Below are 27,707 nucleotides of genomic sequence, written 5' to 3'. Positions count from 1 at the left end.
ACCTCGAGTATCACAAAGGACAAAATCAATATGGATAAAACAGAGCACTTGGAAGAATATTATGAAAAATGCAATGGATAACAGGGATCTTCGAGCTCTTCGGGAGCAAAGGTGCTTAAAGTTTTAGCAGCGGAAGAAGAGGAGAACTTGGGGCCAATTGTGTTTTTTTTTTAATCCCCGTGTTTACTCGGAACATAACTTTTTCAAAGTGGGTAATACCGCAGCATGTCTGATGGTTGTCTATAGCAAAGCATCCCAGTGGCATTGAGATAGGTTACTATTAAAGCTCGTACAGACATCAGTGTGGAGAGTAACGTTTTTCCCCAATGGCCCCCTTGGCCAGTAGATCATGAGTCGTACTGGCCTGTTATATTGCCAGTGGCCCGCCAGCCAAAAGATGAAAACAACTCTTTCACTCCCCATAATTTATTAAATTATTAATTTCAGTGGCCTTGTACTGTAACACGGTGTACACAGTTTTAATTATTCCCTTACACTTTTTGATCCGAAGTAAATATATACCATACTGGGCCTGATGACCTTCTCTGTAAAGTGCCTTGAGAGTACATTATGATTCTACTAATCCAATTTAATTGATGCCATCCATTCATCCATCTAGCCAATGTAGTACAATTGGATCCACTACTTAAATTTTTTTATTATTCTCCAACATCCCCTTCAGCACTGATACAATCCACTGTAGATTTTACAATTGAACAATAATCCAATTTGAAAACCCTCTTTTAGTCAATAGATATTGAGAAATTATAATTTATTCAACATTTGTATCATGTCTGTGTTTCCGCTGTTACATCACTTTCAGTTCTGATGACATTTCACAAACCACTTCAACAGGCCCTCCACCCTATGGACCATATCAGTCATTTATCCTCACGTAGCAGCAGCAGCAGGCATATCAAGCCTTCACTGTCACAGGCACAAAGTTATGATCTGCCTCTATTAGAAACTTACAGACACTAAAAAGACTCTTCCGGAACTTTCAGAACACTTTTGGATGTTTTGAGATCTTTGTTTTGAACTTATTTCCTGTTTTACTTCCTGTCTTTGTCCCGCCCTAATGTCTTTCGCCTGTGCCCAATTATTCCTGCCTCCCTCGTGTATTTAGTCTCTGTGCTCAGAGTCGTCTTTGTCGGTTCGTCTGTCTCCGGCTTTGCTTGTGCTGCAGACTGTCTCAGTCAAGCCTTGTGCTTCTGTTTTAGTTTAGTTCTCCTCAGTTCTGTTCATCTTCTCTGTCATCCTTGTTCTTCTGTTCAGCTCCCCAGTGAGTCCTCGTATCTTAAACCTACTAGTTCATTTGAGGTTTTGGACTTTATGTTTGCCTTCCTGCCTGATAGCTGCCAACCTGACTACCAGAGAACTGAATTCTTTTTTTTATTTAAATGAAAATATGCTGTGTACATCTGCATGTTGGATCCTGAAGACCTACAACCTCGACAATCAACACTAAACATGTAGTCTAGTACTGGCGCGCTCAGTGTTTTAATCTGATTTGGGCACAAAAACAGAAGATCATATGATAGGTTAAAATAAGCACTTCTATAGGTTTAGAGAACCATGGATACCATAGTAAACACACCGTTAAGGTTGTAAAATGGTCATGGCTAAAATAAAATCTTGGAACTATCACTTTCACTTGGGAAATCAAGAGCAGTCTCCCATGTGAAAGCTCGATATACTATGTGACATAACCTCCTCCTTTGCTCGCAATATATTTATTATGGCCACAAGAGATCGCCTGGCAATGAAACATCACTACGGGTTGAAATTGACTGTTTGCACGTGAGGAGGAGAGGAGACTTTCCACCATTTTCATTGCTGAGATGTGGCTTTCCATTAGAAAGAAAAAGAATGAGGCAACAAACTTTGCAAAAATACAATCAGAAGGACACTCGCTGGCCACTTGGTGCAATTTGACAATCTGAAGCAACACAATACCGACAGTAGCGATCCCATAAAGTCTGTCTATTACAAAGTTTCCAGCAGTGTTGAAGTGCATCATTTGAAGTCGCTGTGAGTAGAAACACCTTCCAATATGTGGGACTCCAGTCCAACACCATCACACACTATCACCTTCATGATACACAGAATGTCTTCATTACCTCTCTGAACATGCAACAAAGGCAGAAACATACAAAGTTTAATACATGTAGACGTTGCTGCTGAGCACTTGTATCGTTGTGTATCAGATTGTACAAGTGGACCTGATGAAGTGGAGGAGTCCCATGCAGAAATGTTGGAGGCACTGAGCAGGATGATGAAGTGACCTTTTTGTGAAGGAGTTAAACTTTATTAACTCTCCACTTGTTTGCAGGTGGGAGGTTTTGCAGAGTTATGAAACCAATGAAGTTAGATATTTAAACTGTTGTCATAACTGAGGGGGATAATGAACACGTTTACGAAAACAAGGCTGATTAAAAAATATATATAATTTCCTCCTGATAATGAAAACAATAATAATAAATCATTTTCCTCGCCTCTTTTTACACCGTTTTTTATTGTTATGCTCACCAAACAACATTTGTTTCTTCAGTCCCCAACAGTGTGTTCCTCGAGCACAGAAGTGCTTTACCTTTGATTGACGGATGACCACATTATTGCAGCTCTATCGCTGCGATTAAAGCAACATAAACAATGAACATCCGTGTTTCTGTTTGCAGAGCTTAGCTCGACCTCTACAGCGATTAATGAAGTTGAAGAATCACTGCGTTTATCAAAATCGAAGCAATTGGAACTTTCAGTGGATTAGAAGAGAGCAGCAAGGTGGCCAGATAGAGAAAGTAATAAGTTTAACCTCGGCAGCACTCGGTGTCTGTGAGCGATACTCTCTCCTGTGAAACGAGGTGCTGAAAAACCAATGTGATTGAGTTGATTGCACAATAATTTCAAATAAACAAACTGCCCAGATTCGATTGTCCACGAACCACAGTTTTGGTTTTGGTCGTATTGAACCCTTCTAAGACAAATTGCCTGTTTCTCTGTCACCACCACACCCGCTTTTCTCTTCCAAAGGTGAGAAGCCATTTGCAATCTGCGAGTATAATTTTGATCACTCCATAAATCCTTTCTCTTTGTCTCTCTCTCTCTCTCTCTCTGCCCCCTCCTATAGCTCGCACCTGTGGCAGTAACCTAAGGGGGCCCAAAGGGGTCATAACTTCTCCTAACTACCCTGTTCAGTATGAGAACAACGCACACTGTGTGTGGGTCATCACTGCAATGGACTCTGGGAAGGTGAGCACATTTCTTTACTATTGTATTCCCCCCCATTCAGTCCTCCAGGGTTTCCATGGCTACAACCTGACGTGGTGATAAAACTTCTGTAACTGGAGCCTCTTTACGTCACATTGTATCGTCTAATGTGGTGATCGTAGCATGACTTCTCAGGTGATTCACTTTTTGTCTAAAACTACAGAGCAGCGTTCTGCCAGTATTGAGTTGTTTTTTTTGTGAAATATTGATCTGTGTTGTTTGATTTCATTTATCAATAATGTTCAATGCAGCCAATATAGGGTTAAACGATCGGCCTCAGAAGTAACTTAACTTAGGTCATTTGAAGTAGCTGAGATGTCAACGGTGTGATGAAGAGATTATGAAATGAACCTGTCTTCGCAGAGGGATTGTTGTATTTCACTCCACAGCTGTTGAAGTCGCAGAGAAGACGTAATAGATGGATGTGAGTCACTTACTCAAAGAGGTTGCTGAAGGATCTGAATGCACACGGCCCTGTTGTGGTGAATAGAGTTTTGAAAGTGCTGCAGAGAGAGACAGGAGCTCGACTTTAGAGAGCATCCCCTGCAGTAAAAAGTTGTAAGCAAGACTAGAAACTATGACACAACATATTCTCCTCTGTGGTGCTCTGTTGAAGGTTGAAGGATGGATGTTTTAGGCTACATTTTTGTGTTCCTGCATGATGACTGGAGTGTGTATCCATTGCTCAGCTCCTGGGATCTTCACCTCTCCAATTCAATGAAAGGCAACTTGTTTGTTGAGTCATTGTTGTATAGACATGAAAAATTAATTTAACCTTTGTGTCTCTGTCTACAGTTTCTTTTGCGGTAATATTTTTCTCTTCATGTCTCATCACATACAGTTTATACTCTACCTGCCGAAACTTTTTTCCTTTTTACCTTTTGGTAAAAATCTACTTTTTAAACACTTGGATATGATGTATTTTGAGTGAAATTAGCAGTAAATGGCTCATATCAGCATATCCATAGATCCCAGTTATGAAATGACCAAGGACAGTGTAGAGTCAAACCATTTTAAGGCCATGAGAGGATTTTTTTGTTTCATGACAAACCTTCTGAACATGTAGTTTTAGGGAGTGTAATATGCTAGTGGAGTGGGACTTAAACTGAATAAATGAAGGATGCTGAACTGAAACTGACGCTGGCATCGCATCATGGATGAACAGCACAGTCTCTAGAGTCCATTGAGCTTAGAATGAACTGACAACTATGATTGAAAGTAAGAAAGTGTGTGTCCGGCTGCTTAAAAAGACAAACTTAAAACAGAGATTCCATTTAGCTCAATAACAATGAGCTTCCTCGATAATTGTTTTATTTGTTATGCTTTCAGAAACACTCCGAAATTGAATTAGGTACATTTAAAAAGTAGCGCAAAGTTTTCTTCAACTTGTGCCCAGTAGTGTGTCCCGCCTCTTCTTCTAATCCCCTCTCTCTGTCTCCACTCTGTCCCTTTTCTCTCCTCCGAACTCTCTCTGTTTCTCCCAACATCTAATTTCCTTCTTCTCTGCTCCTCTCTTCGCGCCTCTCTACTCAACTACTTTGCACTCTTCCTATCTACTCTGTCCTTCCGTCATCCTCTTTTCTCCTTTCACTTTGATTCGTCTAAAATGTTAAGTTTGAAAATGGTGAGGGAGAGAGGGAGCGATAGGGAAGAGCAAAAAGCGACCGAGATAGCATTTGAAAACGCCAGCGAAAAAGAGAGAGGGGAGTATAGAGGAGAAAAATGGTGCTGAATATTCAGCTCTCTACTTCACATCTAAAAAGAAGGCACCAGGAGGAGTGTGAAGGACTGAATGTCCAAGCAGGTACTTGACATGTGGCATTGAAGTTTCCTCTAAAGATGGATGGAAATAGACTCTCCTCTGCTTTGAGTCTCTGAGTGAGTACAATGAAGACATATTGATGAGAGAGAACAATTTACCATTTGAATCAAGTTTGCAACATATGGCAAACATGAGTGATCCACATCTTAACACGTCTTTGAAGAGACATCAACTAATGACAGCTGATCTGTCTTTGAAGAAATCATGACTACTATACAGGTAATTTACCTTCCGGCACATTTCATTTTTTATGAATAACGTGCTACATATTATTAGTTATTATGGTTGATGTCAGGTAACAGCTTGCTTGTGGTTTAAAAATAGAAAGATAGAATGTGTTTTATCTGTTTGGTCACCTGCCTGTACACATGTGTGTGTGTGTGTGTGCGTGTGTGTGTGTTAGAAACGCTTCAGGTTTGAGAGCACTTTAAGAATCAGATTATCAGCTACTACAGCTGCTGGCATTTGCAGAATGTCACCATCTACATACATAGAGGGAGAGACAAGGACAGAGACAAACACGAGGATAAAGACACTTATAGACTACAATAGACTGGAATACATGAGAGGAATGTGTCAGTGCTTCTTCTCTACTTATATAATGAACAAACTGTTGTGCCTTCCTAATTTGCTTTTTTGAAAATACATAAGATGTAATCCTCCTCATTCAGACACTAAGTGGAATGATCCAGCGTTTCATGATAGCACACATTTGCATGTTCTTCTTCTGTTAGCATTCACTAACATTGCACTTCCATTGTAATATCAGCATATTTTAGGTATGTTGTCAGAGAGAATGTGCCTAGAATCAGGGGGCTTAGGAACGGAGTAGGTTTACAACTGTAATGAATATTGAGAAGGTTATTCCTTTTCAAGTACAAAACCTGCACTCCACATGGGGCTCTTTATTCCTATTGAACAACAAAAACCCAACCCAAATAATTTATCATAATTTATCATATGTTTTATTATTATAAATAAATCAAACATGATTATCAGCTAAACAGTGATATTATCAGTCATTTCGAGTGTATTTGTTAATTTATGACAAGATCTATGACCTTTGTCCCAGTGATATAGACTTTCTTTTAAAAGAGCCTGTATTAAACATGGGCATGTAAATGGATTGAAAATTACCCTTATCCCCAAATAAATCCAGGTAAAATCGTAGATATAAAATAATGATACCAATATAGATCTGGGGCATATTTTAAGAAATGTCATGGAATAGAATAGAATATTTTCAAATCTTCAAAAGTTCAGTTGCTGATTTGCAAACGTTGCTGAGCATCATAGTTGCTCTTTGTTTTCTATCAGCGAGCATCTCTTTGTCTCTACACATTGCTTAAAGGCCATTAATTTGTCTCTTGTTAGCCTCCTTTTAAAGCACATTTTTTCCTTTAGTAGAAGATGTGAGTATTCCCGCTTGAACATTGATCTTTAATCATGATTTAATGTGTGCTTGTGAGGAAAGAGACAGATGATTAAACACCACGGAGAATCCTAAGTGTAAGTTGCCCTGAGAAAAATATAGTTATATGTGCTTTTTAGTGGTCGGTGCAGAGAGACTTAGGGAGAGAACGAGATATTTAAATAGAGAAAATGAGCAAGAAATAAGATAAATAACAGTCATCTTTTTGTAGACCTTTGTTCTTTTTTTCTGTTAACATTTCTCTGGTTCCATCTCAAACCCCTGCTCTGTCCTTTGTTTTCTCTCTTCTTCTTTCTTCCCCTTGCACCTCGGTCGCCTTCTAAGTGACTATTAATCCAGATGACTTCTTTCATCAATAACATGTTTCACAAAATTGAGACAGAGACAAGTCTTTTCAGCCAAGCGTCTCTGCCATTTTGTTCCTCCTTTGTGTTTACTTACGTGCACAAGTTTAATTGGCCAATAAGTAAAGTTGGCTGTTTGCGAGTCTGTTGTCATTCTGGTAAATTCTGAACAAAAGCAGCACAATCGATACCGCTTGTGCCGGTCTGACAGCCTGTCGGTGAAATGCTGTGATTGTGCTTCAGTGTTTGCCTGTGCTTTTGTACACCCATGTTTGATTGTGTGTATTTTTATAAATGTTTTCTGTTTGCCAACTTATTTGCTGTAACTGCCAGATGCTGTGAAAAAAAATGCTGTTGGAGAGTAAATTTTCAACTTTGTGTTGTCGAGGCCATACTCAGAGGAAGAAGGACATAAAGGGATAGTTCACCGAAAAATGAAAATTCACACATCATCTACTCACCACTATGATGATGGAGGGGTGGGTGAAGTGTTAGAGTCTACAAAACACTTCCGGAGTCTCAGAAGTAAATTTTGTTGCAGCAGAATCAAATACAAGTCAATGGTGACCTACACTTCAGACGTAATAAAACATCAGAAAAACCTAACATGCCTCCATACTGATCGTGTGGTGTCATCCAAGTGTCCGTCAGCCCCGACATTGAAATTAGACTCGAAACAAGGTCAATTAAAACCGTGTTTTAAGCCTAAAGGTCAACCGGAAGTGGCTAAGCTAGCGGACGTAGCCACACGATGGTGTGTCTGAGGGTCCTTGAACGCACCTCGTAGGAAGATATCTGTGGGCTTTTAGGCTAAAAGATATGGTGTAAATTACGCCGTTTTGAGTCTAATATAACTGCCGCGGCTTGCGAACACTTGGATGACACCACAGGAGCAGTATGGAGGCAAGGTTATGTTATATTATTACGTCTGAAGAAGGACTCAACATTGACTTCAATTGTGTTGGATTCTGCTGCACCTGAACCCCTGAGACTCCAGAAGGGTTTTGTCAAACACTTCACCCACCCCTCCATCGGCATAGTGGTGAGTCGATAGTGAGTGAATTTCATTTTTCGGTGAACAATCCCTTCAGCACTGTGGGTGTATCAGTGCATGTGTGCGTGTAAGCCCCCGTGTGTGTGTGTGTGTGTGTGTGTGCTGTTTCTGTGTGTATCAGTCATTCGATTCATCAGTATGAAGCAGATTATTTTGTTCAAGTCTGAGCCATGCCTGACTGCTCACACACACACACCCTCTAACCCATCGTCACACATACCCATTAGGCCTGTAATCACTGCTGTCTTTTTCCTGATGAATACATATTAGCGAGTGTGTGTTTTTCCCGTGTGAGACTGTGTGTGTGTGTGTGTGTGTGTGTGTGTGTGTGTGTGTGTGTGTGTCTGGTGGGGGTGCTGGGTCATTTTCATGCATGGATCATCATCGTCATTATAGTGTTGGCAGGACACATTCTGTGACACTCTATCAGATTCTGTTAAATTTTACTTGATACTGAAATTGAGGCCAATCAAGACCAATAAAAAGCCTCGGCTAGAATATGGTAAAATTCAGACTGATTCTGCAGCAGCACATCTTTTTTGCAACATGAGTTCATTACTGCTCAAGCTGTTACTTAACAGAGGCATAATGCCCAATATTCAGATATATAATGCTATTTTCTGTTTTTTAGCGTAAAGCTACAATTTGCATGATCAGACTGTAAAGCAAACCAGTCCCCTCCTTCCCCCTCACCTGTTCTGTGTCACTCAGTCCCAGTCTTAGTCTAATGCAGGGGTGCCGACAATACAGAAGCTTGTTCACATAGTCAAAAAGTCTGGGAACATTGGAGGGAATATCACTGCATTGATGAGGCTGGTCCAGTAAGTCTGGGAAACTGAAGCCTTTGACAGCACTTTTCCATGGTACTATATCTGTGGGGCATGCTAAGGAAATAGTCAGAAAAAAAGGTAACATGATGTGTTTGTTTAAGCTGAAGTTAAAGGGACATGATGGTGAATTGTGGTTATGACATCGAACAAGCAGACAGAATGACAGCCATGTTGCCAGTGAGCCAACAGTTTGTCCACAACTAAACGTGAGTGCATCAGCAGTGCTGCTAGTGGTCTGTCATTGGACGACTACTGTAGATTTAGTTGAACCAGGATGTGGGTTCTGACAACTGTAAACATTGGATTGTGTCATCTTTTTGGCTCATAATTAGATTTTTCACAAGCTGTCGGATAGAACAAACCTGAATTTTTAATAAACCCGTCTGTTTGTTTTGGTTTTACAGGACCAACTTTTCACCTGAATGTGACCTTTAACTTCTAAATCTCACTTAGAGTCAGAGTCAGCTGAAGCGTGGCTACCTAGATTTACTCTGACCTTCATAGTGGTGATAATATTCCACTGCAGCTTCACTGTCATTTCTGAATCTCGACAAATAGCTCAGCGGGTTTGTTGATCACATGGACTGAGCAAAATGCAGAGTAAATAACCATCAGTGTCTATGGTAATGGACAGACATTCACTGATAGCTGCCCAATTAGCACATTATCTCAGTTCTTTATGCTATTCTGGCTTTTGACTATAATTTGGCAGTCTGACTGACCATAATTTACTGTATTAGCTCTGTCTTTGGCTCTCATTCCTGAACCTAATGCCTCTCTATCCAAAGGACGTTGTCCATGGTGATGCATGAATGTCCCAATGTCACACCTATTAGTTTTGTACACTGCTCGCTTATAATGGAGATGCTTGGATTGAATCTATTCCAAAACGGCACTGTAAAATATTCTGCAACGAAGCTTCTTCCAAAAAATCCCCAAATTGTAAACAACAAAACCCATCGACCCACCGTGAACTGTTGTCACGTATTTTTCTATTGTATCACATAAGAGTTAATAATGCAGCTTCTCCAGAGCTGTCGCGCAGTTTATTTTCCCTAAACTGTCAAGCCAACAGGTCGACGGCACTCTAAGGTGCCGTAACACCTCTGCAACTGAGTTATTTTACCAGACAGCGGCCGTTTATTTTCTTACCACTTGAGGCAAAGGTCACCTCAGGGCAGGATTGCAACACATAAACCTGGCATGTCTGAGTAATTTCAGGGTACAGCCAACAGGCTAGCATCCTCGTCAGTCTATTTTTAACGGAGTGATACTTCATTTATCCCTCGTGGAAAATCACTGGTCAGAGCTTTTAACAACACTGAAACACAATTAACATATGAACTTAAAATGTAGCACAAATACTGTACAGTATATGATGCTATGTATGAAACCATTTTATCATAGTGAGGTGATAAGTGTAGTGTGGTTAGACTTAAAGGAATCCCTTCATTCTTCTTTCTTTTATCTATCTTATCACATTTATCCTCTTTCCACCGATTTGAGGTCCCGCGGATGGGGCATCCTGATTGGCTGCATGGGCTACCAGTCATAGGTGTCAATCAACACTGTCAGATTCCTGCACTGTGCATCACATGCTTTATTTTATCAATCTCTTGTTTTTTTTTGTCCGACGTTCACATGGCTCTTCAGACGTGAGGAGACACAGTAGTTCAGAGCTGAACTGACCTGTGTTCAGTTGGCTGCCTGAAACCACACACACACACACACACACACACACACACACACACACACACACACACACACACACACACACACACACACACACACACACACACACACACACAGACCAAAGACATGCAGGTCAGGTAGACTGCAAATGAGTGATCATAAATCTATGTTAGCCCTGTGATATATTGGCCATTAATAGCGTTGCTCTACCCTCTGGTCAGTGCTAGTAGAGACTCTGATAGTAATAACTTGTAAAGAAAAGCAATGGATTGATGCTTAAGGCCTCTACACGCAGTGAGCAACAAATCCCCCCCATTTATTTTATTTGAATGGCTGTAGATCAGGAACCAGCCACGTAGCATCGGTACAACAGACATGCACTGACCTCTGAAATGTTTCATCACAGAAGAAATAGCAGTCTGACAACTAATGATTTGACCCCACAGCTAAACTACTCAGACCAGTGGTGCGAGAGGACATTTATAGGTATAGGCAAGGAGAGCCAGCTACCTCCTCCTCCTCCTCGTCACTCACGTTGATCAAGGTGATTAGTGAGACAACTTGTTTGAGTGACTTTTAGATGATAAATCCCAGTGTAAGTTGCTTGTTTACGTCCTACTGCTTCCTCTTGACACCTAGATAGAAAGACTAAGGAGAAAAGTACAGTTTCCACTTGTATCTGCTTACAAGTATAATAATGTTTTCAATATCATACCTGATCTCAGAACTGTAGAAGCTGAGTGGTGAGCAGCTTGGCTCACTTTTCTAAAGCGAGCCACAGCTAGTCACATGTCCAAGAGACCAGGGTTGTCCATAGTGCGCGTGCTTGAATATCCAAACGATGCTTCTCCCCCCTCTGATTGACAAGTCCCAGGCTTTTGTTAATGAGACAGGGTCATACACACACCAATGAAAGTGACAGAAATGACAGATGCAACATCTGGCTGTCAACCCAGCTTCTAGAGGTCCGCTGCAGCCACTAGAGGGCAGTGAAAAGCCAATGTCACATCAGACAGTGACATCGTACTTCTTTGAGCTTGTTAGCATCTCATGGAGGCTGTTCACTGCTGATCAATTGTAAGGTTGGGGGATGTACACCCAGCGGCTCGGTATGCATACCACTGCTGTGTTTGTCCCTCGTCACCGTGCTGCATGGTGTGTATCCATCGTAAAATCCACTGTAGCTGTGAGATGCAGTGCACTGTAAAGATGATTTATAACGCTCTCTTGAGCTGCAATGAGCAGCAAAAGTGCTTCTGAAATTCTGATTAGATCGTCAGAGAAAAGCTCCTGGGAAATGAAGTCAAGAATAAAGGGAAGTGTGTTGATAAAAAAATTTTTTTTAAAAACCAAACTGTGTTAATATGATTATGTTAATCAATTGAGTAATTTGATAAATTGGTGATTGCAGGCGGTTTGTTTTCTGTAACTGATTACTTTACAAAATTAACTTTCACAGGCATGAAGGTGTGCCGGGGCCATGTCCTCAGACGTGTCTTCAGGTTATTCTGTGCTTGTTTATTTGACTGAAAGGCCCAAAAGTAATGTATCGGAAAAGATTCCCAAAGTGCCATTGTGGCAGCTCACCAATGACTCAACCTTGCAGCAAAATGTCAGCAAGGGAATTTTGGTACAATCTGCTTTCAAGACAGCTGTTTCCTCTCTGTACTATTTCTGACAAGGGGTCACCTCGGTACTCGTTTTAAACTTTTCCTTGACAGTTTGTGTTTGAGTCAAGGTAGACAAAAATACACTAAAGCTCACGATACTTATGTAAAAATACACCTCACCTAAGCCTGAGTCCCAGTGGAGCAACAGCAGAGACCTGCCTCTGCCCCTTGAATTGTGGTATTAGAGTTTGTTATTAGTGTGACATTATCAATGTGGACAGGAAGTACAAATTAATGAAACATTTTTTGTAGACAAAAGACGACATTATCTTACCCTCTGTTTAGTCTCTAGACCATTCAAGCTTGTCATCATCAGTGCACTTTACTGACACTGTGATTATATTATTTTTATACATTTTCTGGGTAGTTATTGTTTAAATTACATCACCTCTCATGTCAGTTGGTTAATGATTTGCATTCCTCCTGTGCACATACTTACATTACACCATCACTGCACTCTTGACTCAAGTAATTCAATTTGTGAATTTGCTATTCAGTTGTAAAATCATGTGCAAACGCGGCATTGTGCCATGTCTTTAAAAGCTGTGCTGGGTAAATGCCTGAACTCTATTAAAGAAAACGTTTGTTTTGCAGTAATTCCTACATTTACAGGGGGTCAGGTAATTGGTCGAGCAAATCTAGAGTGAAAATACTGACTGTTTGGTGCTCGGTTGTAAATCACCGTGGTGTTTGTTGTGGTTTTGTTGGCTGTGATAGTAATAAGGATATTGGCGGTATACTGCCCCCAAGATTGAAATGAAACTTATACCCATGTGTGCTACCCTTGGCAGGGGTCACCTCAGCTTATTCTGTACTTCAAATGGCTGACTGAACATAATTCATTAGATGTGTGCAGTGTTGACGTTTTAACAGGGCCCAAATCAAATCTTTTTTTTTTTTTTTTTTTTAGGGGAACAGGGCTGCACACCAGCACGGTAAGCACGTATGGGCAGGGTGGCTGTTTTCTGACCAGGTGGTCGGTCGGTGTGTTGGTTGGTTGGTTGATATGTCAGTAGGTAGGGTGGTCGGCTGGTTGGTCGGTCAGTCGGCAGGTAGGGTGGTAGGGAGGTAATGGGGTATAGATTGATAAAGGTGGATCATGGTTTTCATATTTTTATTTATTTAATCACTTTACTCCACTGTTGCTCGGCAGAGACTCAGCGCGGCTGCAGCTTCAGCTCGATGAGGGAATTCAGGAACTTTTCCACCCAATTACAGCTGTGTGTTCTCTTGCACTATTCTGACATAAGGTCATAACAGCAAGGGCAAGATCAGCAGACACAAAGCAGTTTTTCAGTTTCAAGTTCTTTGCTGAGCGATGGGGGGGGGGGGGGGGGGGGGGGGGGTAGGTAGGTATGTGACCTTTCATTGTTCAGCTGTAGACAGACTGAATTTATTGTGTGTTTATAAGTCTCTTGTTGACCGGCAAAAGCAACCAAAATATGTCTTCAATCATTTGCCATAAGTGGCGAACACATATCTGCTTAGAATTTAGGATCAGAGGAAGAGAAAGACTAGTATCAGTTCACTCCTCGGCTGTGGCCGTGCCCTGAGGAGACCCTAAAATTCACAGCGCTACAACTTTACTGTGTAACGAAGTGAAGACATTTCACTGTATAGCTTTGGATTGCTCAGTGCTCTTAACAATGTTTAAATGGCCTATTGCGCAGCTCCAAGCTGCTCTGCTGCTTACTAATGATCTCAAAGTGATAACGCTTCACTTATCTCTTTGAAGAGCAGCCACAGAGCATCCTCCCTTTCACTCTAACACTCTTTTTTTGTTTCTGTTCTTGACCACGAGAACACACAATACTGTAGTCATCAAAGTGAAACCCTGTTTGTTTCAATTAATAATCTGTAAAGGCCTAAATTACCCTTTTTGTCCTTTTTCTCTTTCTGTCGTTGATTCCTTCCTATCTTTGTTTCTCTCTTTGCTTCAAAAAAAAATAAAGAACCTAATCTAATGCAGTTTGGGGTTGCAGGCTGCTCTTAATGTCTTTCTAAATGGGCTCATTTGGATCTATTGAACAGCACTGAGCTTCTTGCTAATGACCTTAGTGTGATAACGCTTCAGTTCCTTCCTTTAAGTCTGCCGCTACTATGCAATCTGCCTGGAGTGTCTAGACACACAGTCAAACGGCACTCACACATTCAGTGAAACAGGCATGCCTATCGTCCCGCTTCAGTTAAGGCAGAAATTCGTGAGAAAAGCTCCTCCTATAGATGAGCACACACACACACGCAAACGCACACACACACACACACGCACACACTTGCGCTTGGGTGCACAGAAAACCATAGTCTGTTTCTGATTCTGTTCTGCTTCGCTCCCTTTCTTTAGTTGCTGCCACTGTACAGTCTTAACAACAACCTGCACCTCTCAGACACAAACACACAGAAAGCGTGCAACAGCATCTTTTACAGTGTGTACGGTGTATTTGCCATGTTTCATATTCCCTCGATTTCCACTGATCATCTTTCACTGCAGTGAAAACAGTGATTGTCAGATTTACAGGTCAGACTTCTTTATCATTAAAAGGGTTGAAAGCATGTTGATGAGAGGGAGATTGTAGTTTGAAAGCTACTGTGAGTGACGTGTGTTTTGCAGCTTTTATCTGACTGTTTCCGCAGCGATAATCACTGCTGCATGCAAATTAGGTTTTAATAAAGAGATTTGGTAATGTCCAAAAATATCTGTCTATATATGCAAATAAAGAAGACACTGAAATTACAAATATAAAATCAACAATTCTCTATTTTCTATGAATGGGCACTTCCTTGCATAGTGTCTGTGTGTGTGTGTGTGTGTGTGGGGGGGGGGGGGTTACAGACTTTGTTTTGACTCACCGTCTTTTAAATCAGTTTTTAAACAAACACTTTGACTGATGTTTGACAACCACCAAACGATTTATGTGTCCTCTTGCTGCCTTTGTAGCTGCAGCACCACTGTAGACGGATTCATTTTGCAAACAGGGTTAAAAAAAACGTCCAAAGGTTTCAACAGATGATGATGTATCCTGTTAAAAACAACAGAAACCCTTATGTTCTCCTGAACCGTCAGACACAGGGAAACCAGATAATACAAAAACACATCAGCCAAAGAAGCACAATGGTTTATTAATGCAGCCTGTGATCTGCCGGTAGCCAGGAGAGATACCTCACCACGTTGTTTTCATCTTTTTCCCCCATTACTTCTTAGCCTTTTTGGAGAGACTAAACATGGCCAGAGGCTGCAACATTGAGTGTATGATACGATACTTAAGCATTTTAGTATCTATCTTATATTTATTGAGCCAAATTTAGAATTTGAGTTTTACATTATTTGACCAGAGCTATGCAGAACTGATGTTTGCTTGATTAAACCGTTTTTTTTTTTTACACTCCTTATCACCTGCAATTGTGATTTGCCATGTGACTGATCCTCGTCCACTATATCACAAGTTAATGTCTGAGACCAGCTCTGTTTTTTTCGACAGGTTTTTTCTTAATGCAACAGAAATCCAACATCATCCATTCTGTCAGGGTTATGATCCACTGCCCGTTAGAATGGACAAGCAGCAAATAACGGAAAGCCAGAAAGATGGCATGCAGTAGATTGGTATTCCTGTTATGTATGCGTGCCGCCACAGCCACGAGCGTGACTTTAAGTAAGGCGTTTTACAACAGAAGGGTGTGTTTGCATTGGGCAGTCTGCGCAGCTCGTGATTTGTGTGTCTGTGAATACAAAAGGAGCACGCTGCCAAATAGAAGGCGAGGCAAAGTGATTTCAGACTTTTGTTCTTTCTCTCTACTTTCTTTCATTTACGATGGATTATTTTTGGAATAGCAATATGTCACTGTCAAGTTAATTGTTATACCTTTGGAAAAGCAGCTGTAATTAAATGAGATGATGGTCACAGCCAAGAACACAAGCAGTCTCTCTCATGCTAATGGTATTATTAGTATTTGTGTGATAGGATACTTGGGCTTCGTAGCCCAAGCGGACATGATCACAACCTCATCCATCACCCATAGTTTGCTTTTTTTATACAAGCATTATTGAATGATCCAGACAAATGAATGATCCATGTACAATGGATGGCAATTCTGTTGAATAACAGATTATTTACATAAATCAAATTATTTTGAGGGAAAACAGAAACTTATTCAATAAAAGACAAACCTATTTGTCTTTTATTGAACATTTATTTGCTGGTTTAATTCCCTTTTTCTGAAGGACTCAAACCAGTTGCAAGGTGTTATAAAATCTGATTAAGTGTGATCGAGGGAAACATTTCGTCTATGAACGTAAGGAAAGCATTTTAGATTCTCTGAATGTAAAACCGATAAGCTGAGTTTGTGTATTGACTGATGAATGCACTTTTTTTTTTTTTTTTTTTTTAACACAGTACAGGTCTTTGTGATGTTGTACTTTGTTGGCCAGCTAATGACTCGCCCCTCTCATAGGTCCACGTGTGTTCCAACTCTTCTTAATGATTTCCCAGTTGGTGTATTATATGTGACATATCTGGGATCACGCCCAGTATTTCTGTGTTTGATGATGCTCTCGGTTTCATCCGTTTCCAAAATCAATGCCGTCTATTCTAAGCTTTAATGAGAATATACATTTACAGCCAGTGAAATGTATGGCTGAGTTTGGAAGTGGGAGAATGCGGTTCAGACAGAGTGTCAGTGCAGCACCTTTGTTCCCCGTTGTCAGGATGAGCCGTGCTCCGCAAAGGAAGTATAAAACTTGGGGCTTGTTTTGACTGGGATAAAAGAAGCTATTTTCTGCTCCAAAATGAGTTTCCACTGTGTTGTAATTAAGTCTGACTTCATGGCATGAAGTCAGACTTAATTACAGGAGTCACGAGGTCACGAGGTTGGCAGAGGCTGTCAGTCCTTTCAGGAAGGGTGGGTTTTATTGTTTGTAGAATGCTGCTTTATAATGAATGTGTTCATTTATTGCTATTAACATCATATAGGAACTTTCAGTGCTCGAGAGGCCGCTCTTTGTGAAACAGAATTTCCAATTTCAATGCAGGGCTTTCAAATATCCCCAGTGATATAATCAGTATAGTTTCTATTACTGGAAATTGTAAGGGCGGAAAAGCATGAGTACATCGCTGCAGGAACAGATAATAAATCTCTCAGTGATCTTTCTGTTTTGCTTTTGTCTGTGTCCTCATCTCGCTGCATGTCTGCGTTTATAACTGTGTGATTTGCTGTCATGCTGTGTTTTGTTTCTTTAGGTGATAAAGCTGTCATTTGAAGAGTTTGACCTGGAAAGAGGATATGACACACTAACGGTGGGAGACGGAGGGAAGATAGGAGACACTCGGAGGGTTCTCTATGTGTAAGCACGACTCATGTTCTCACCTACAATGTAGAGGAAGTCTGGGTCTCACCTGCTTTTTCTGCAGGTATAACGGGTGTAACACAAATGAAAGATGAGACTTTGTAAGTTTAGTGTTAAAAATAATAATAAATATATCAGGATCATATAGTAATTAGCAATAGTATTTATTCATATAGTGTTTTTATTGATATGAATATTCTGTTATTTAGTTATCAGTAGTAATGTAGTAGTATTTAGTTATCAACAGTAATATACTGTTGTGTATATATCAATATTAATATAGTGTTTTATTATGATATTAAGATAATGTTATTCAAATATTAGCATCAACATTGATACAGTGTTAAATATAGCGTTGTAACATTATCAGTAGTAATATAGTATTATTATATTATTAGTACTGACATGGTATTTCTGGATACATATATGTAAATAATTTGTAATAATGCTTTATAACTATTTGTGTTAATGTGTGTGTATGTGTGTGTAGACTCACTGGCTCCAGTGTTCCTGACCTCATTGTCAGCTTGTCCAATCAGATGTGGCTGCATCTGCAGTCTGACGACACCATCGGCTCAGCAGGGTTTAAGGCGGTCTATGAAGGTATGGCTTTCCTTTACAATGAACACAACAACTTCCAATACAACTTCTCAGTCACGCTCGTCTTTGTCTGTCTCGGAAACACACACAGAGATACACACAGACAGAGACGCACACACAGACTTACTGTATACACTCACATAATGGAGTGTGAAAGTCACGGCGTTGCTGACGTGGGGATTCAATAGCAAACACAACTGTTTTTGTCTGCCCTTGTGTGTACATGTGAGTGTGTGTGCGGCTGTGCATCACCACAAGGTAATAGATGAATTATGAGTCAATCAGTTGATCGTTTTGCTTGGTTATTTCTCATATTACGCCAAAGCTGACACCGATAGAGAGATAAAGATGGTGACAGTCACAGTGAATGAAGGTGATAGGGAGAGATATTGATGCTCGAACTATATACTCATTGTTCTGAACAGTCCATTTAGTATATTTAGACATTTGATCACATGCTACATCTTACCACGTCAATGCAGCTCTTTAAATGGAATTGAACTGGTACTGAACTTAATGGAATTCACTAGAGACAAGGGTTGAGACGTGTAGAGGGAGAAAGGTAATAAAAGTAGGGAAAGAGAAAGAGAGACAACAAGACTGTTACAGAGAGACGAAATGACAAATTGAGTGAGAAGAAATGGACTCTGTCTCGGGGAAACCAAGGGAGTGTGAGAGCAGGGGAGAGATTGAGTTGTGCTCTTGATTTAGCTTTGTCTGATTCAGTGTTGTCCAGGGTTACACCTTATCTCCTCAGAGATCCGCATGCGAGTCGACCGGAGGTTTATTCATTCCTTCAGAATTAATAGAAGTGTATTGAGGCAACTGGACTTGTTTGTGTTTCTTGGAGTCAATTCACCTCTTATCCAAGAGACTCCTTCAGTTCTAACTGACTAATGGGAGGTTTCAGGTATTTAACCTCCGTGGGTCTGTACCTGTGTTGAGAGTCGTTATGTCAAACAGGCAGGTCGTGGAACCCCGTTGGTCGTTGGGGGTCGTTGGGGTCGTCTGAGTCGAGGCCAAAATACGCACATTTGGCCTGAGAAGACGTTGTTTGAAAGAGGAGTGAAAGAAGCCATCTTTGTCAACCTGGAAAGACCAGGAGGTGGTTTAATACACACAGAGGTTAAATACCTGAAACCTCCCATTGGTCAGTGAGAACTAAAGGAGCCTCTTGGATGAGAGCTGAAACGTCTTCAAGAAACACAAGCAAGTCCAGTTGCCTGCGTACACTTCTGAAGAGACCATGACCTGGATGTTCTTGTTTAGCCAATTTGACACATCAATAATGTTGCTAAAAATTACCATTTTATTACATTTCATTAATTTGGTAGACTTGATTGTTAAATTCATATACTTCATCTATAGATATATTGATAATAATATACTCTACATAAAAATGTTTTAGCCACCAATCTTAAAGCAAAGGTTTTTGTCCTTATATTGCTTCAGGTGAATTTTCCACAAAATCAAAAACTGACAAAATGTGCCTTTCTTCCATTGCTGCAGTGGCGTCTTTATCTATTTATCAAAGAAATAATTTTCCATTCGTTGAACACTCGGGGACGGAGTCCATGTATGAAATGCAATTTCCGACATTAAACAAAACTGTGAGGAAATGAGGCATTCGTTACTCCTCAAGAGTGCATACATTTATGTGTAACTGTAGCACAGAGACATTTAATCTCTTTTTTTGTTGGGCTCATCATGAAGCAGAAGACATTCTGATCTTGATCTTTGGGCTAACCTTGTTTTTTTTTCCATACTTAACATTTATCCTAACAAGAATACATGTATTTCTCCTCTTTACACCTTGGCCTACCTCAGTTATGTGATATTATAAATTTCAAGGCGATGACAGAAATGACAAAGTAAATCTAAGGAAGAAACAAGCAAACAAACAATCCATAATGACCTCTGGATGATCTTGTAGTTTGTTGTTCCCCAGGGTAACATGTGTGCGCCTCAGTCCATGTATATATGTGATGCTGTCACATTGTATAATATCACCACGTCACACACTTTGATCAGTGTTACCCCTGATAGCTGTTAGCTTTTCTGCCCCGCAGGAAAACCCCACACTTGCGTTTGTGTGTGCGGGTGTGAGTAAATGCATAGCTGTCTTGTTTTTGAATGCAATCATTTTACACTTGATCACTGCGCACATTTGTGTTTCCGTATGTGTGTTTGTGCATGTTCGAGAGAGAAAGAAAGAAAGAAAGAAAGAAAGAAAGAATGAAAGAAAGAGAGTCATTATATACACACACAGATTATTATGATAATTGAAGCTTTCAGGGAAAAGTTGCTGCCAGGTTTTCAGGCTGATTGCAACTGGCTGTGAAAAGTATGATGATGTAAATGATGCATTTATTTTATAACTCATCAAAGGGGAGAAAATCAGCATTGAATGACTTTAAGATACTTTTCCTGTGGTCTGCAGAGTCAACGTGATGGTGTCACTGTGTAAAACATGTGCATCTGCACACCATCCTTGCGTTGCTACAGTTTTACGTCATTTATGTTCACTTTGACTTTGTTGTGGCAGATGTTTACCTCGATATGCAAACAATAAGAATACGTAACTGTTGTGAGAAGAGTAGTTTGACCTCTGATTGCTAAGTTTTAGAAAAGTTTCCCTACGTTCTTCAATTTGCAGCTCTTTACCATGTGATGATAACATCTATATCAGAAACGTATAATGACTGTAAAATACTCCTTGTGATTGATGGTTGGCAGTGATACAAAGTTTATAGACTTTTTGGTTAATGGGCTGAAACACACTGCAAATGTCCCGAAAGTATCTGTCACTGTATATTCTTTCTTTCTTTTACTTTTGAATACATTAATTCTCCATATTTTTTTCAAATACAGAAAATATTTTTTTCCTATTCTACTTCATGTAGATGTCTTTTTGCATTATGTGACTTTTCATAAGGAAACAAAACAGAATCATAAAATGTTGAACAATAAATCTTAAGTTAAACTCTTTAAACTTCGAAAGAAGGACAGGAATTAATGATAGAAAAGAAGAAAGAGACAAAACAATCTAAAAAAGAGACAAAATAATGGGTGAGAGAGGCAGTTACCATAATGTCAGACTTACCAGGGGCTCAAGATCGCTGATATCCATCCTGACACTCGTCAGCTGTGTGACAGCTCGCTGTGGGCCACAGACACACACACACACACACACACACACACACACACACACACACACACACACACACACACACACACACACACACACACACACACACACACACACACACAGGCTGCCAACTCATTGAGTATTATGTTCTTGTGGGTGTACTTATGTCCCAACAGATAGTAAAAGTGTGGAACACACGCACACACTGCACACTGCACAGCTCACCTTGAGATGTATTTGCCCACAGCGAATCCAGGAGCATGGTGGAGCATGTGTTACAAGATGACAGACGTCTGGTAGAATGTCAAATTTTAGGAGGGGAGCGAGGGAAGAGCGGTGGATAAAAGCATACTCCCACTAAAGATGGAAGACGATCAGAGAAAGTGACAAAATGAATGATTGCAGGCCAGTTTGGCAGAACTGCTCATGTGACACTCATGCTGATGAGGCATGGTATATTGATATTATATACAACGTCCAGCATTGATCAGATTGAGAGGAGAGTGAGGAACAGGGACAATTTGACAGGACGACTAATAAAGAGACAAAGAGACAAAGGACAGCCTCAACATATGTTGATATGGAACACACCATAGCGTCACAACCATCAGAGTTGTTGTCTTCGATTTTTGCCACCTGCTGGTTCAACTAACAAGAATTTACATGGATCATTGGGTGTGTGTTTGCATCTACCTGTGTGCCTCCACTCATTGTTTTGCCTTTCACAATTAAAGCTGAATTGCACTACAATTACCTTGATGACAATTAGCTGCGAGAGGAAACACTGAAATTAATTTCTCAAAGGCTTTTCACCCCTTAACCCAGCAGCGTAAAATAACAGACAGCATCCACGTTCACGTCGCCGCTGCTGCCGACAGCCATATTACAGTTGCTGCGAGTCTTCCTTTTAAGACCTGACAGTTCTCGCCATTTGTCAAGCGGCTGACAGCGTAATGAGAACTGCTGCCAGCTCTCCATCAAAGGAAGTAGCTATTACATAAATTTTAACTACGGCCCCTCTCTTCTCCCATTGGGTCAGCCGGGGCCCCAGCGGACGGAGCAGTCCACTGACACCTGAGCCTTTTTTGTGTTCTGACAGAGGGCTCTGTTTTGCAGGTGGTGGACGTATTTAAAAAACGCACTAAATGAAATAGACCCACATTAATCTCAGCAGTAACCATAATTGTCTCTGCATGGGGTGTGTTTTCGAGTGGGCACCTTTTTGTAGATTAGTGTCGTGACTCATATGCAAAACTGGCGACATGAGAATCTGTGCATTACTATAAACACCACGTTGTTTAGTTGCATTGATTATCTAAAGATGATTGTATGCATGTTATTGCCTTTTAACCCACCTCAAGATCAAAAGCAGACAACCTCTTATCACCAGGTCACAAGTCGACATTAATTATCTGTATCAAAACATGGCTCCCTGTGTTGTGTTACAGAGATAGAGCGAGGAGGCTGCGGTGATCCCGGGGTGCCGGGATTCGGTCGGCGCAGCGGTGACCGCTTTCAACACGGTGACGTTTTGACCTTCTTTTGCCAGTCAGCCTTTGAACTTGTGGGAGAAAGGACCATCACATGTCAGCACAATAACCAGTGGTCTGGGAACAAACCCAGCTGTGTCTGTAAGTGCACTATGTTTTTCTGCTGTTTTTTATTTTGAATAGCGCCGCATCTTATCAATTTGCTTTTCTGCTTGGATTCTTTCCCAATTGCCTATAAACTGAAGCTTTTTCCTTCCTGCCTTTCTTCCTGTGTTCCTTCCTCCCTGCAGTCTCATGTTTCTTCAACTTCACGGCTCCATCAGGGACCATATTGTCCCCAAACTACCCAGAGGAGTATGGGAACAACCTGAACTGTGTGTGGTTAATTATCTCCGAACCGGGAAGCCGCATTCATCTCCTCTTCTCTGACTTTGACCTGGAGCCACAGTTTGACTGGTTGGTGGTCAAAGATGAAGGTAATGCAATCTTTAAAAGTTTTTCTGAAGTCAATTCCTTCACTTTAATATAAACCCGTTTTAAGAAGTCAGAAGTTTAGACCCCAGGATGTGGAGAATCACATTGTTTGTAGCTGAACTATTGATGGTGCAATTTTCTGTCCGAACCCCTACAAGCCAAACTGAACTCGATCCAAACCTGACAGGCATTCGGATCTGATGTTTTCTGTGATCACAGGCAAGTGCAGGGTAAAAAAAAAATCAAGTAAATAGCACAAACCTGACCAGAGCCAGAAAAGCATTTCAATGGAGGGATGGATGGATGATTGTCATGTTTTTTTTATTGTTACAGCTTTTGAATGATTTGTCACATCACAAAGAGCACAGGGCCGTCTGATCACTGCACTTATTGAGTGGCCTTGTGTTTAATTGACTGGCTGTAAACCTGTCATTCTGCAGGAATGTGTTTTGTGTGTGTGTTTAGCGGTGTTTTGAAAATTGCAGGGCAATCAGTGCTGTAGCTGTGAGTAAACTAAAATTACAGTTATTTGAAAGTCTTGGCGAGAAATCACCGCTGTCACAGAAAGTAAGAGCAAAAACATTTTCTGTAACACACAGGTTATTTTTTAAAGGTGCATGGGTGTGATATTGACTATGACATTTATCTCTGTATGCAAATACTACATGTAAATAGTGAGAGCCACAAGTGGGTTTAGTTACTGCAGTCTTCACAGTCAGGAGGACTGAGGTGATTTTATTGGTCAGATGCCAGATCCACCATGAATATTTGTTGGTTTGTAAATAAATAGCTTGTCAAGGATCAGTGTTCACTAATGTGTCAGCCATTACATGGGTAGTCATCAGTGTTTAGAACTATACGAATGCACCTCATTTAAAACTGTGCTTCTCATAATCACACGGAATATATGTATGAATTAATTTGAAGTTAAAGGCACTGAAACTCTCAACAGGCTGATGGATGAGAAAATGTGTCGAAAACAGGGGACTTCTTGTGAGTTGCCTGTTCATCATTGATAGTGAACATTGATAGTTGATAATTTATTTCTCTTATGCGGCCAATGTGATGCCCCAAGTCTCTGCTATTAACCCTATGAACATGAATGAATACAAAATAGATGCTTCATTCCAATAGGAGATGTAATCTGCATCCCATTGCATTAAGAGGAACATTTATCATGGCTTTAATGTGACCTTGATACTCACGACTTATCTTCTTTTTTTTATTTCTGGATAATAGAACAATGATATACAAACAAATGACAAGGAAAAGTAAACCGAGCAACCGCATCCATAACCCATGATTCTCCTGAGCTGGGAAGTACCCAAAATGAAATCTAGTCTAACAAAATCTATTAAAGCTTCAATACATGCTTTTGAATGGTCAACATTCACAAATGGTTAACATAATCAGAAAGCCATTGTTGTCATCTAATATAAGAGGACATAGTGATAGTCTGTCACAAAAGGCTTTTAAGGCTCTAAACCCCGTCTCTGAGATAAGACAACATCGGGTCCTGTCGCTCTTTCAGCTATTGTTGCATTGATTCTCTTTCCACTTCCATTTTCCATTGTCAATGCAGTAATGAATACATGAAAGATGTGTTAGGATGGTGAGGAACAGGGGCTGGCACTTTGCAACTGAGTCGCTCTGTAGCTTCATTGAGTCTATAAGTGAGTTGGATCCAAAACTCCAAGTCAAGGAGGAAATAAGAAGGAAACTTTCTGTGGGAGTGTTAGGGGAAGAATTTCAGATACTGTGTTTTTTTTTATTACTCAAGCGGTTGTGTATTTCCTTTTCTGTCCCTCTCAGGGTTGACAGCTCTCACTGTTTTCATTGCATTGCATAGAGGATTTTGAGTATTACTTCCAATAGAGTGTCTGTACCTAACATGGAAATGAAAACGCACTGCAACGGATCACGCCCATCGCTCTCTGCTGTGTTTAAACCATCGGATGGATTTTTTTAAGCTCAGGAAGGATGGGAAACTGTGACCATAATCTTTACCCATTGAAACCTGGACTAAAAATGACAAAATGTCTCAAATGAACGGAGTGTATCTCTGCAACTAGAAGCTCTATATGAAAAATCTTGGAATCTATTAAAGTCAAACTTGTGGGGTATATGCAGCGGTGTAAGCATGAAGATGTTACTAGGACAGAGTAAATGAAGATGGAACACAACGTATAGAGGGATTTCATCTAATTTGTTTTCATTTTAGAGTGAATATCCCCCAATGAAATCATGCAGTTGCAGCCCAAAATAAATCGTAGCAATAATCAACACTGTAATAGTCATCTGATCTGATATTCTAAATGCCCGTTCTGTGCGATATTTCCTCAAATGAATCATGGTATCAGTTTGTTCAATACAATTTCACACAATGAATAAACCAGCTCTCCATAAAACACTCCATCTGTACAGATCTCCCCTGTACAGAAGTTGTGAGTCTCGATCCATGTCTTTCTTGACGTGACATGAACAAATGTGCAAAGCACTATTTTCTCTGTATGCGGATGAGTTACCAAGGGCTGGAATTACAGATTGTTGACTGTCAGACTTTGACAAAGCCATGATTGTAGGTGCCAGAGGTGCGAGTGGGAACATCACTTAGAAGGAGTTGCTTGGATTTTTTGGAGGTTGGAGATCAATGAACATGACAGAGCACAAGAGGGGCAGAAATAAACACATCAAACATTTACTACGCCTGAGACGACCCTTAGCGCGTAACCACAGGAAGTGCCAGGTGGTAAACAGGACATAATGAATAATCACAGTGTGCCTGCTTCACACACCCATGCAAAACTGCAGGCGTTTTCTGATGAATCACAGTTTTCCGCTGCAACATCAGTCTGGTGGACTCCTAGAGGGCAATCAACGGCAACGAGCTTTGTGTTGGTTCTGGCAGTGAACTGAAGTTGTGCATGCCAATAGCTTATCAGCATCAGTTGACATTTATAATCACCAATCACACAGAAAACAAATTTCCAATCACATTCAATCGAGACAATAAAGTGATCTTAATAATCCCACAAGCTCTCACTCTTACTCTTGATCATTAGGGCAATGCTGCTGCCGCCGCCGCTGCTGCTGCCGCCGCTGCAGGTTAATCTGTTTATTTCTACCTGCTACAAACTGCTGTTACTGGCGCTTGAGTTCTCCAACAACGACCTCAGCCTCCTCCTGCTCTAGTGTCTTATTACTGTATGAGGGGATGGCATTTCTTTCCTTCTGCATTATGTTTAATTCATATCTCGCTGCTATGGGCCCGCTGGGTTCTGTTCTGTGTAGCCCTTCAGGGTTTTATTGTGCTCCCCACTGAATGCGTCACTGCCGACTGGATCACTGGGGAGCACCCTCAAGAGCAGAGTGTATTCTGCCAAACAAAAGTGTACAACCATTTGTCGCAGTAAATGGTCCTATGCTGTGACACAAATGTCTCAGGCAGAAATGAAGTGATGCATAGTTACAGCTCTGCAGGCCGATGGGGAAGGTCTAATGGTGTCTGCGCCCTGCAATCGGTATACAACGCGCATTGAGCAAAGCTATAATGCCAGAACATACCTTAACATAGCAGCCAGGCTCAGCCATTCATTGTGATCATGTCTCCTCCAAGGAGACGATAGGTACTTAAAGGAAGTTGATGCTCCCAGCAATGAGGACAGACTTGTCAAGGAACGCGGGGTTCAAATCACAATCAGCAACAATAGCGTTAATGACGTGGACACCATGATCCCCTGATATCTGTCTCTTTGGGAATCACCTAAGTGCAGCATCTGTAGAAAAGAGCCTCCACTTTTGTTTTGTTGTGTGAGTCACTGATGTCTGTCTGGTTCACTTTAATACCAGACTCTGGCAGGTCAGGCGCTGAATCACTGCCAAGACTCGTGGAGGCTGTTATTGGGGCTAAAGGTGTCCCAGTGCTTTGCTGAACAAGAGCCTGTATGTTCAGGTCACTGGTTGTATATTCTGTCTGTTCTGTCAGAAATAATATCGGAGCCAAGTATCAGCAGGATGATCAAATGTGAATTTAAGAGTCATCACTGAGTAGTTTAACCCGACATGAAGAAGTTCTGTATCAATGTGCAGCCTAATTTATACACAGATTTGTGCACTTATATATATTTTTGAATAAAACAGAGTGTGTTACTATAGGACAGAGGTACCAGCAAAGTATATGCATGATACATTTATCAGTGGCTATGCAAATTGTGATTATACCTTCACCATGAGATGAGTAAGAAAAATAGCATTTTCAAGATGCGGTCTTGCCAGGGAACTATGAAAGCACATTACCATTGCATTTTAACATTATCTCACTAGTTTCGGAAAAACGTCTAAACCCGTAAGAGAAGCAGGTTAACTTTCAGTGGCCTAAAAAAAAACATGTCACCTAAGTTTGGAGCCAAAGTTTTCAACAAAATGGAAAATAGTTGTCATTTAAACTTTCCAAGTGTAATGAAGTGTTCAAACTGGGCTCCACGAGGACATATAGCTAATCATATTAATAAAACCTACAGTGTGAAAGGAAACATTCTCAACAGTG

At 40.7% G+C, this 27,707-nt stretch overlaps 1 protein-coding gene across 2 annotated transcripts in view; it reads left to right on the top strand.

Annotated features, from left to right (window-relative positions):
• Window positions 1-27,707, top strand: part of LOC117756771 (CUB and sushi domain-containing protein 1-like) — a 380,356-nt gene that overhangs the window by 224,779 nt on the left and 127,870 nt on the right. For both annotated transcript variants that reach the window (XM_034577551.1, XM_034577542.1), the window contains exons 10-14: window positions 3,128-3,249; window positions 17,343-17,446; window positions 17,940-18,052; window positions 22,646-22,828; window positions 22,978-23,163. In XM_034577551.1, the coding sequence (XP_034433442.1) occupies window positions 3,128-3,249; window positions 17,343-17,446; window positions 17,940-18,052; window positions 22,646-22,828; window positions 22,978-23,163 (708 nt within the window). The remainder of the gene's footprint in view (window positions 1-3,127; window positions 3,250-17,342; window positions 17,447-17,939; window positions 18,053-22,645; window positions 22,829-22,977; window positions 23,164-27,707) is intronic.

This window comes from Hippoglossus hippoglossus, chromosome 3 (assembly GCF_009819705.1).
Source record: "Hippoglossus hippoglossus isolate fHipHip1 chromosome 3, fHipHip1.pri, whole genome shotgun sequence".
NCBI lineage: Eukaryota > Metazoa > Chordata > Actinopteri > Pleuronectiformes > Pleuronectidae > Hippoglossus > Hippoglossus hippoglossus.
The sequence above is the reverse complement of the archived record's forward strand: the minus strand, read 5'-3'. Positions and strand labels throughout refer to the sequence as shown.